Source organism: Schistocerca gregaria, chromosome 8 (assembly GCF_023897955.1).
Source record: "Schistocerca gregaria isolate iqSchGreg1 chromosome 8, iqSchGreg1.2, whole genome shotgun sequence".
In the NCBI taxonomy this organism is placed as follows: Eukaryota; Metazoa; Arthropoda; class Insecta; order Orthoptera; family Acrididae; genus Schistocerca; species Schistocerca gregaria.
Window position 1 is genome coordinate 76,975,483 of NC_064927.1, and position 11,190 is coordinate 76,986,672.

At 38.1% G+C, this 11,190-nt stretch overlaps 1 protein-coding gene across 1 annotated transcript; it reads right to left on the reverse strand.

Moving 5' to 3' along the window:
- Positions 1-476: 476 nt before the first annotated feature.
- On the reverse strand, positions 477-10,181 carry LOC126284871 (NADH dehydrogenase [ubiquinone] 1 alpha subcomplex subunit 5). Its single transcript, XM_049984109.1, has 4 exons — positions 10,152-10,181; positions 9,833-10,030; positions 9,491-9,652; positions 477-716 (listed from the first exon to the last, which is right to left on the reverse strand). The coding sequence occupies exons 2-4, from the start codon at positions 9,854-9,856 to the stop codon at positions 543-545; spliced, it is 360 nt and encodes a 119-aa protein (XP_049840066.1). The 5' UTR covers positions 9,857-10,030; positions 10,152-10,181; the 3' UTR covers positions 477-542.
- Between the last annotated feature and the right edge of the window lie 1,009 nt (positions 10,182-11,190).

The following is an 11,190-nucleotide window of genomic DNA, read 5'->3' on the forward strand; positions in this document are numbered from 1 at the left end:
ATCCTCAATCCCTCTGAGATTGTGTCCTGCCTTCTGCCACCCCCCCCCCCCCCACCTCTCATGTTAATAGGCAGCCAAGACCTGCCATCCTCTTTATCACCGTGTGTGTCCTCTATCCACTCTCCACCTCTATCTCCCCAGGCAACTGCTATTGATAATCAACTGTCAATCCTCTGTGGCTGCAGCTGGGTGCGTATCTTACTACAGAAAGAGTTCAAAAGCTAGTGCAGATACTGTACGTGTGTGTGTGTGTGTGTGTGTGTGTGTGTGTGTGTGTGTGTGTGTGTGTGTGTGTGCCACACATGTCTCAGCTATAGGTGTCTGGTGGCCTTTATGTATTGTTCCAACTTAAATCTGTAAGTACCATGTTCATCCAGGCAAACACAAGCCTATTTTGAATTACATTATGTAACTGCCTGAAATATGAAATCTCAAAGGAATAACAGGTTTCAGTTGACAACAATCATCACACACAATTTGGTTGAAAATATTATGGCCTTTTATTAACATTAAAGTACTTGCTACACAAGATGAATACCACACTACTTGGTTGGTGGCCACTTCCACTGGTCTGGTGGTGGTTCTGTCATCAGAGGCTCCCACGGTTTCCACCCCAGCATTTTACGTGCTAGAGTCAGTTCGTTCTCAGCCTGGATTATAAGTTCCTCCACCTGCCCACAGTTTATTTTCTTCTCAATGTCCTGAACATTTGGTGTCTGGAAACAAATGCATGTTCAGTTACAGATTTGTCCATAGTTACAAATATTAAACGTTGATTAACAACTCCTTGCATATTATGAAAATATTATTATGATCAAATAGTAAGGAGAGAGAAAAAGTGACAAAATGGAGTGTGAAAACCATTTTAAAAATGACACACAGAGGTAAGAAGAGAGTTGGTGAGGTTAAAGAGGGCAATGAACAATTAACAGGAGACTTCAAGTATAGGGGAAAGAGATTTGGAGTTGGAACATGAACAAGTAGTTTACTATACCTTAGTTTATTTAAGCAAAAGGCTCACACAGGCACTGAGAGAGTGCATCTAAACCATTTGAGCTTTGCCATGACTTTGCAAAAATGTTTGTGTGCAATCTACAATTTACCACAGTTGATCATGAAGGCACAAGAGAATAGGCTTTCCACAGATTTCTACTAAAGGATTACAGCCGCTACAAAGGAGTCACTCATGTTGCAGCAAATTTTAATGTTATTCTCAGTCAAGCATAAGAAAGCACAAATAGTGCACTCTATGGTTACTGTATACAGATTAAGTACCATTTCGTTTTCCTACTAAACATCTTGACAAATCAGTAATAAGTTAAGACAAACACTCTTCAAACAATAAACAACCTAGCTTGTCTGATATATCAGTTGAGAGACCTTAATCTGTAAAATACAGAAGATGTTAATCATTTAGCACTTAGTGTGCCAATGTGCCAGTTGAAGACAGGACAAAGATTAGGACTTCTCTGATCAAGGAAATCTGCAGTTCCTTTCCAAGGACACTGTCATTCACTTTAAGCAATTTAGGTAAACAGCAGAAAATTTAAATGAGGCTGCCATGACAGGAATTTGAACCCTGCCCCTACCAAAGGCAAGACTAGCATTGAGGTATTACTAAACAGTGCATTACTTATGACATCAGCTAACTTGCTGACAGGTATGTATATGTGAATGGGTACTGTAGTGTCACAAATCTTTATCAAACAAAACATGCACAAGATATTTTGGACCTTTACAAAAAGGACACATGCATGTAACATGTTTCCTTATTGTAGTGGAACATTATATGGATTATTGTGATTACGTATTTTCTCTAGAGAGCATGTAGAAGAACTATGAAGTTTAAAATAATAGTTCACTACACACTGCATAGGTAGGAACTTAGTAGAACGATTAATGATGGGATGGGAGGGACCTTCCATGGTACAAAGTCACTGTAATAAAAGCAAAGAAACAGTAACTTCTTCACAATAAGTGTAAAACAAAACTTAGGGCTATGGCTAGACACTGCATACAACACATTTGGGTGTAATGAATTACTGAGTGAAGCCTACAATGAGTACAGCAGAAAAGCTTATCAAAAGCTCTTTACAAAGACATTCTGGTCATATGCAAAGGCTGTCAGTGGCATCAAAATTCATGACACAGAAACTGGGGACAGTAAAGCACAAGTAGAAATAAAGATTTTTCAGAAATAGCTGAAGCAGTTGTCTTTTGTGATGGTTCAATTTTTATTTTCCCGCGAGTGTTTTCAAGCCACTCAGCAACTCTTCAGATGGAACACCCTTTTAATGATTGATTGAAGCATTGTGGGGGTTGTCATGTGGAAAGAAATGACTCCCTCAACAGTTCAATCATTAAAAGTGTGTTCTACCTGATGAGTTGTTAGACATCCTGCAACTAGTCACAGTAAAATAAAACTGAACCATCACAAAAGCCAACTAATTGTGATTAATAGAGACTTTCAAAATAACAGCAATCAGTGATCCAAATCCATAACTGATAGTAGTTTTTAAAACAGAAATGCTGAATTCAGTTTTTAAATACTCCTTCACTAAGGAATCTACAAATGTACAGCTCCAATTTACTTCTCATTTACTGCTTACACCACTGCTAAAATGAGTGACTTAGATATTAATGTCAATGGTGTTGAGAAACAGCTGGAACTGCTAAAATTAAACAAGGTTCCTCAGCCCAATGGAATCCCTGAAACTTCTATACAGAATTTGTACCCAAGTTAGTCCCCATTATAACCAGAACATACCTTAAGTCCCTTGGAGAAAAAAAAGTGCCCAGTGATGGTATGAAAGAACATCACACCCATCCGTAAGAAGGGTAGCAGAAGTGACCCACAAAACGCCTGTCCTACCTCATTGGCATCAACCTGATATAAAGCCCTAGAAGCCATTCAGAGATAAAACACAATGTAGTACTCCTAAAAGAATGTCCTCCTCTAAGCCAACCAACATTGATTCCAAAAACACTGATACGCACTTGCCTCATGACACAAAAACCTATGGATTAAGTCAGTCAGATGGCTGCAGGATTTCTCAACTTCCAAAAAGCATTTGACTTGGTACCACACCAATAATTATTAATAAAAGTATAATTATATGGGCTATAAAAAATGCGACCAGATTAAGGTTTGCCAGATAGGGAGAGTGCACAGAGTGTTATCTTGGAAAGTGACAACAGAAGTACAAGTAACTTCAGGCAGGTGTGCCCCACTGAAGTGAACTCGAGTGACAGTTGTCCCTGCCACCCCCAAAAACAATGGCTGTGACAACAGACTGGTCTGTAGAGTAGCTGGAGGTCTAAACAGAAGTGATTTCTGGCATTTCCCAAGGTAGTGTCATAGGCCCTTTGCTGTCCCTTATCTACATAAATGATTTGGGAGACAATCTAAACAGCTGTCTTAGGTTGTTTGCAGATGATGCTGTCATTTATCAACTAAATGTCATCAGAAGATCAAAACAAATTGCAAAATGACTTAGAAAAGATATCTGTATTGTGAGAAAATTGGCACTTGATTCTACATAGCGAAATGTGTGAGGTCATCCACAGGACTGCTAAAAGGAATCCATTAAACTTTGGTTACACGATAAATCAGTCAAATCTAAAGGCCGTAAATTCAAATAAATACCTAGGAATTACAATTATGAACAACTTAAATCGGAAGGAACACACAGAAAATGTTGTGGGCGAGGCTAACCAAAGACTGCGTTTTATTGGCAGGTCACTTAGAAAATGCAACAGACCTACTAAGGAGACTGCCTACATTACCCTTGTCCTTCATCTTTTAGAATACTGCTGTGTGCAGTTGGCATCCTTGCCAGATAGGATTGAAGGAGTACATCAAAAAAGTTCAAAGAAGGGCAGGACATTTTCTATTATTGTAAATTAGAAGAGGGAGGAAGGGAGGGGGGGGGAGAGAGAGAGAGAGAGAGAGAGAGAGAGAGAGAGAGAGAGAGAGAGAGAGAGAGAGAGAGATTGTCACTGAAATGATACAGGATTTGGAGTGGACATCATTAAAACAAAGGCATTTTTTGTTGCAGAGGAACCTTCTCACGAAATTCCAATCACCAACTTTCTCCTCTGAATGCGAAAATATTTTGTTGACACCAACCTACATAGGGAGAAACAACCACCATGTTAAAATAAGGGAAATCAGAGCCTGTAAGGAAAGATATAGGTGTTTGTTCTTTCTGTATGCTATACAAGATTGGAATAAAAGAATTCTGAAGGTCATTCAATGAACCCTCTGCCGGGCACTTAAATTTGATTTGCAGAGTATCGATGTAGATGTAGGTTATAGCCCAGTCAGCTAAGACCAAAAGGTTGATTTTCTCGAATAACTCAAACTGTGTCTCCTGGTGGAATTCTTTTCTAACACAAAATTAAACTAAATTAAATTTTAAAAAAAGTCCTATACATTTTTCCTCTAGGATTAAATTCCCTCATTGAAGGAGATGGAAAAATCACAAATTATATGAATGGTATAAAATTAATGTTTATCTTTAAATTAAGTGGCCTACAAACAAATATTAAATGTGTGTTCCACACCTAACTGCAGTGGAGCCATGTTAAGGGATTATATAGAGATGTGTAGGGCAGAAGTGAGAAGGAACTTATGTCACTGGATTGTATCCATGCACTTCCCTCATTCAGAGGTTTGTAAATTTAAGATCAAGCACACAATCCCCCACTATCTACCCCACATAATCACAAAAAGAAGCTACAGGGTATGACTCAAAGTTATGCCAACCTTCCACTGTACGACTTAAGCACTACTGGTGTCACAGTGCGCAGACATGCCCAGGGATGTTTATTTTCTACGAAATGCATTAAAATTATGTAGGATGCCGATATGAGTTACTGATAATACTAATACAGGCAGGCATATGGATAGAATATTTGCAGGTCTCTGTGCTCTGTCCTACACTGCTGGAGAGGGAATGAATTCCTAGACATTCTGTACAGCTGCTTTAGTGTTCTTCCAGGGAAGGTAGCATCTACCAGCAGAAGTGCTCCTCGCTTCTCATTTTATAGACAGACTACATCTTCCCAGCATTTCCTGTCCAGTCCTTTAAAGTGGCCAGACAAAATAACTTCACCGAGCTTGTGTTTATATCTAGCAGTTATTTTTACTTTATTATGTGAGTTGTTTTTTTTTGTTTTTGTTAAGTGAATGATTATATAATAAAACTGAACAGTTGGAGCTGACAACTGTTTACCACACTGAAGAGCCTGTCACAAGTGTAACATGCTGTCAATATGTATTTCACTCTCTCCACTATCAGTGGCTGGAATACTTTTCATATCACGAGGGATATACAATACATCACTCCAGCCTCAACTCTCCCATAGTCTGAAGAGATCCAGAGGCTTAAATTACATCCCTCTACAACAGAAGTAGGTTGCCCAGGTGTTCTAGATTATCATGTTTCAACATAAGCAATGCATTAAAAGAGATTACTGTTCTAGACTTGATTGCAATTGATCTCATTCCATCATTCATACTCACAGCTATCTTGAAAGATATACTACAAATGTGGTATGTGACTCCACTCAGTGAAGCCCACTCTACAATACCGGCAATTACTGAATAGAAAAGATGTATGCAGGCTACCAGTAAGCATTTAATGATGAGAAAGTGCAGTGACTTTTTGATCTTCAAATCGCAATCAACTGACTACAACACAGTTACATAGCCTAACAATACAGGCATGCTGCCACTGATAAGCATCAGCAAGGTGTCACACTTACGCTCCAAACTGTTTCCCATCAACACTATATACGCCCCTGACAGTGTCAAACTTACAAGAATACTGTGCAGCCATTGTTTACAGGAAAGTATTTTACATAAAACACCTGCAAAAAGTACTCATTTAATAAACTGAAAATAGCTCCACTATATAAATACTCAGTCAAGTTATTTCATCTACTCACATACGAGAACTGGTCAGGAAATGCTGGGGAGGTATAGTCTGCCTCCAATTTGAAAATCCAGCAGCAATCTTACTGTTGAAATTGCATTTCCTGAAAGACCACTACAGCTGCCAGACAAGATGACTAAGAACCAATTTGCCCTTTAGCAGTGTAGAACAGTGTGCAGAGATTTACATAGATTCTGTCCATGTGCACCTGTGTTAGTGTTATTAGCAGTTCCTGTAGTGTTAACAGATTTTGTGGAAAATCAACATCGTTGGACATCTTTGCGAACTGCGTCACAAGTGATACAAAAGGCATGCTGTGGAAGAGCAGCATAACTTTGCGAGATGCCCTGTAGTTGCTTCTTGTGATGTGGTGGGCTAGATAAAGTGGGGAATTACCTGCTCGATTGCAGACTTGTCAAGGAGGAAAGTACATGAACACATACCAGTAAACTACCTTCTCTCTCACTTCTACTCCACACAACCCCCCCACCCCCCCAACCTTTCACCCTGTTATACCCCGGAACACAATTTACACCTTCGTACAGATCTTCTGCATTAATTTTATACCATTAAAACAATGTTTTAATTAATAATTTTACTTTTGTATGGAGCTACAGTCATGTGAAACTTTCTGAAACATATAACTGTCATGTGACTGTACAACAGATTTTATTACACAATCTAGATTTCGGCCTTAGGCCATTACCAAGCGTTACAAGTACTGTTAATCATTAGACTTGAGTAGAACCCAAGACGTCATCAAAACGTGTATCTTCAGTTACATAAACCAAATATGAGAACATTTGTGTAATATGCTAATTTACAGACAACTAGCACAACTCAATTGATATGGCTATGGAAAAATAGCTAAGCAAATCACAAGTTTTAAACTTTGCTACATTGTGTTTTTTGTCAGTGTAGCAAAGTTTAAAACCTGTCATTTTGTCACCTGCAACCATATCAACTCAGTCATGCTAACTGCCAGTAAATTAGCATATTTCACAGATGTTGTCATTTATTTTGACAAAATTGGTTTATATAATAGAAAATATATGTTTTCACAATGAGTTGGGTTCTACTTAAGTCTATTGATTTATAAAAATTTTATCATTTGATAATTTGCCAAGTCTAAAATCTAGATTGTGAAATAAAATGTGATGTACAGTCAAATGATGATTATATTTTTCAGAAAGCATTTTTAATGATCTTTAATTTTCCTACTCCCTGCAACATACAAACAATCAGGTTTACACAAAAGAATAGGAAATTTAATGTAGATTAATTCTGTAAAGTGAAATATTTGTGCAACAAGTAATGAATTTTGATTTATTCAACAAAAATATAAAAAGTGACCTTCAAATGCCCCACCAGCCAGTATTTTATGCATGTTATTCAGGACCACTCTGATAAAATCTGACTGCACGATTTTGTTCCCCAATTTTCCTTCACCGATTGGCTATTAGGTTGGAAGACTACAACTACATTGCCAGCTGCTGAATTCAACAAATGTGAGTGTTGAATGAAGGTAGTGGATAACAGATTGATCTACAGTACAGCCTGACGTGCTACAGTTTATACACTGTCATCAGAAAGAACCGTGAGGTCAATTCAGAAAACTTATATTAGATATTATGTGGACAGCATATTGTGGCAGTCAGCTGTGACTGTACACAAATGAGAACTTGCTATGTCTGAAGGGCTGCCATCCAATGTCCACATTCTGTGGTTCCTTGATAGCAGACCTGACATAACAATCATATGGATCACTGATTCCTTTTATTGTGGTTACAGTTGCATTTAAATCCCTCTCTTCACTCATTTAGGGAAAAAAAAGAAAGAAGAAACCAAGCAATTCACAACAAAAACAAACTGGAGTACACAGAGCATTTCCTAGTGACTACAGTGCAAGTGTTTGCTGTGGTTGGCACTGTCGCAGTAATAGCTCAAGCGTGACCTCTACTGGTGTCTCATGCAGCCATAGCTCTAAGCACTCCCACCCAAAACTGCCACGATGTCATGTCCGCTTAATAATGAACAAGTCTCTGATGATTATTTTGATGTGAATTATGTACATATAGATAAAATACAAAAAAAAAAAAAAAAAAATGCCAGGAAAGGGGGGGGGGGGGGATGTTGGCCACTACATAACTTACCACAAGCGTGTTGGAACCCACGCTGTTAATATTGAACATTAATGACCTTTCAAATACTACTAAGAGTAACCTCAGATTTTTGGCATGTAATACAGTTACCTATAAAGAACTATTGTCTGGATAAACTGCACAAATATCCAGTCAGATCTTGGTAAGATTTCTAATTAGTGTGAATTTGGCAACTTATTCTAAATGTTCAGAAATGTAAAATTGTGCTCTTCGCAGCACAGTAGTAGTACCCTATGACTACATCATCAACAGGTTACAACTTGAATCAGTCAACTAATACAAATAACTGGGTGTAATAATTAGTTGGGATGGGAAATGGAGTGATCAAATATGCTCAGCTATGGGTAACAATGTGGCAGACTTCATTTTATTGGTAAGATAATGGGAACAGTCTACAAAGGAGAGTGCTTACAAATCGCTTAAGGAACCCACCTAAAAATATTAATGATGGCATGTGAGACACCATACCACATAGGACTAACAGGAGATACTGAATGTTTGCAAATGAGGGCAACATGAATGGTCACAAGTTTGACTCACAAGGAGCAGAATGTTGAAATACTCAATCAGTTGACTCTAAGATGATGTAAATTATCCCAAAGAGCCTACTTACAAAAACTTCTAGAAACAGTACTATACAAAGAACCTAAAGCTGTTCTTCACCCCTCTACATGTCACTCCTGCAGGACCTTCAAGACAGACTTCTGACAGCGCGTGCCCCCCCCCCCCCCCCCCCCCCCCCCACCGCACACACACATTTAATATATATAACCATACTGTACGTTGGATGTTTCATAGGTATCACCTAACCACAGCTACTAGGCCAGAACTAGCTGATCAAGACAAGCAACAGACTAATTTACTCAAGAATGAAGCTGCCTGTATAGAAAAAACTTTTACCATTTGGAGATATCACCATCTTTCAGAAAGAATCTAATATATCTCAAATGCATTACATTAGCTGAAATCAAAAGACTGGATGACTGGGATGGTATCAGTGATGATGCCACTATATTGATCAGCTAATACCAATCAAATATGCAGCATTTCTGCCTATATGAAACAGATGACTTATTTTCTCTCTTCACATCACGCTGGTCTCTTCCATCATTGCAAAAATTAATTATGAATTAATAAGAAATTGAAAAAGTTTTTGTTTTATATTTATTAGGCTGCCATTTGTGCATACATATTCTGTTTCACACATATGTGATATTTGTTTTGTGGGTGACGTCAAGCATGGAGTTTGGCCACGACTTAAGAGTTAATATCTGGATACAAGTTAGATTATGAGAATAATCAATTTAAATGACAAGACATTTTTCTATAGATAAAGGAATTCAGAATAGAAGACACAGTTGCATTAGTGTACGTTAAAAAATATCTTACTGTCTTTACGATGCGTGCTCGTTCCATGACTATTTCTTGCGTGTACTTTCTATAAGCGGCGTCTTCAGGCATTTTCTGCAGAGCCCTAAGTATCTTACCATAAAGGACGCCTAGTGTATGATGAGGATTTACGGCAACTGCCAACCCAGTCAATCCTGTTGCCTGTAAGAAAATGTAATTGTATTCTGCAAGAAATAAAACACCAATTCGAACGTAGTGATTCGCATGTGCGCCCCTAAGCTTAAACTAAAATTACACTACTGATATGCAGATTTCCTGAAGCATTCCTATTTTATTGGTATTTTTAACAAGCAACATAACTTTTTAACGTAAGTACCGCACCTTTTTCAGTGGTCCTGAAGCCATTTTTCGACTTATCACTTGCTGAAGATCTTAACACATTACATTCAACATACCAGCAGACGACACAATTTCTCAATTTTTGCTCGATTATTCGAACAAAAGTCGTAGCCTGGTTTCAAAGATGTATCGTAGTCCCTCCCTGCCAGTGATCCCTATCCTCCAGAGTAGGAGTAAAATCTATGGCGTGAGTTTTTAATAATAATACAATTATTGCAGCCAAACAGGTTCAAAGTACGATTACAATAATTTAAGGAATTAGAAATTTTACACATTGGGGTTTGCACAGTCATTTACTGACCAGACCCTTCTACTTCCTGGAGGTGCTCCTCACTACGGATCAATTGGAATGAAAGTAAATCTGATCTAATATGTGGCAACAAATCGTCGACACAGATCGACAGTTCGAGAAATCTAGATGCAGTTGGGACCAGTGCGTATTTCTTTCTTTTTTCCTTTATATTTCATACCTACCGCCTAGGAATGGGCTAATCTGCGATTTTACGATATCAGTGATTTTAGTGAATGCTACTTTCTGTAACTACGATTCTTCACTGTGATTGTCGCACTTGAGAATCGCAGTTAACGATTTTACAACTTGTATTTATCCACACGCCACCAGTGCTGTGCGATTTTTGCTACTTCCGGGATTTACGCGATGTTATACTGTCAGAAGTAGCAAGTAAGAAGTGAACTGTGTCAATACAACCAGGAAATATGTTTGTCGCCTGTATAGGCGATTATTTGTCAGGATCTTTCAGTAACACAGCTGACAAAAAGGTACGTCAAATGGTATTATTAATATTTATAACGATTATGCCTAAGCTGTTAGAAGATATAGGAAATAGAAGCTTGCTTCACAGAGAAAATTTCATCCCAACAAGACAGGAGTAGGTTTTATTGATGTTCTTCCTTTGGCTTTAAAATTGTGTCAAAGGATCAAGTGTGAAAATACTGATAGTGTGGTGTTGAGAACCATAACACAAATTAACATGAAGTACTGTCAGACTTAGATGTTTAGAGTACGGATAGAAGCCAATAAAAACAAAAAATGGAATACGGATTCTAACCTCGTTACGTTTACAGGTATCTGAACCACATTTACAGCCCCTTCATATAGCTATAATTCAAAATATCATTGACAGCAGAACTGGAGAAGTTGCCATCGCGTCTTTACACCGTCTTCGTCAGCAGTAGGTTAGTTTCTAAGTTTCCGAATGGACTTAGCGACATCGCTTATACAAAGTGTGAAACTTCCCCCCACTCAATTGCTTCCATTACCATAAATACTAGCAGTTGTATAAAGTAAATTACATTGCTACTAATTAGTAGCAGTATAA

Bases quoted from the DNA above. Each gene is read 5' to 3' on its own strand.
- LOC126284871 (XM_049984109.1), bottom strand. From the start codon at position 9,856: ATGGCTTCAGGACCACTGAAAAAG. The intron at 9,653-9,832 runs GTGCGGTACTTA...ATTTTCTTACAG, and splicing joins CTTCAGGACCACTGAAAAAG to GCAACAGGATTGACTGGGTT. The intron at 717-9,490 runs GTAAGATATTTT...ATTTGTTTCCAG, and splicing joins GAGCACGCATCGTAAAGACA to ACACCAAATGTTCAGGACAT.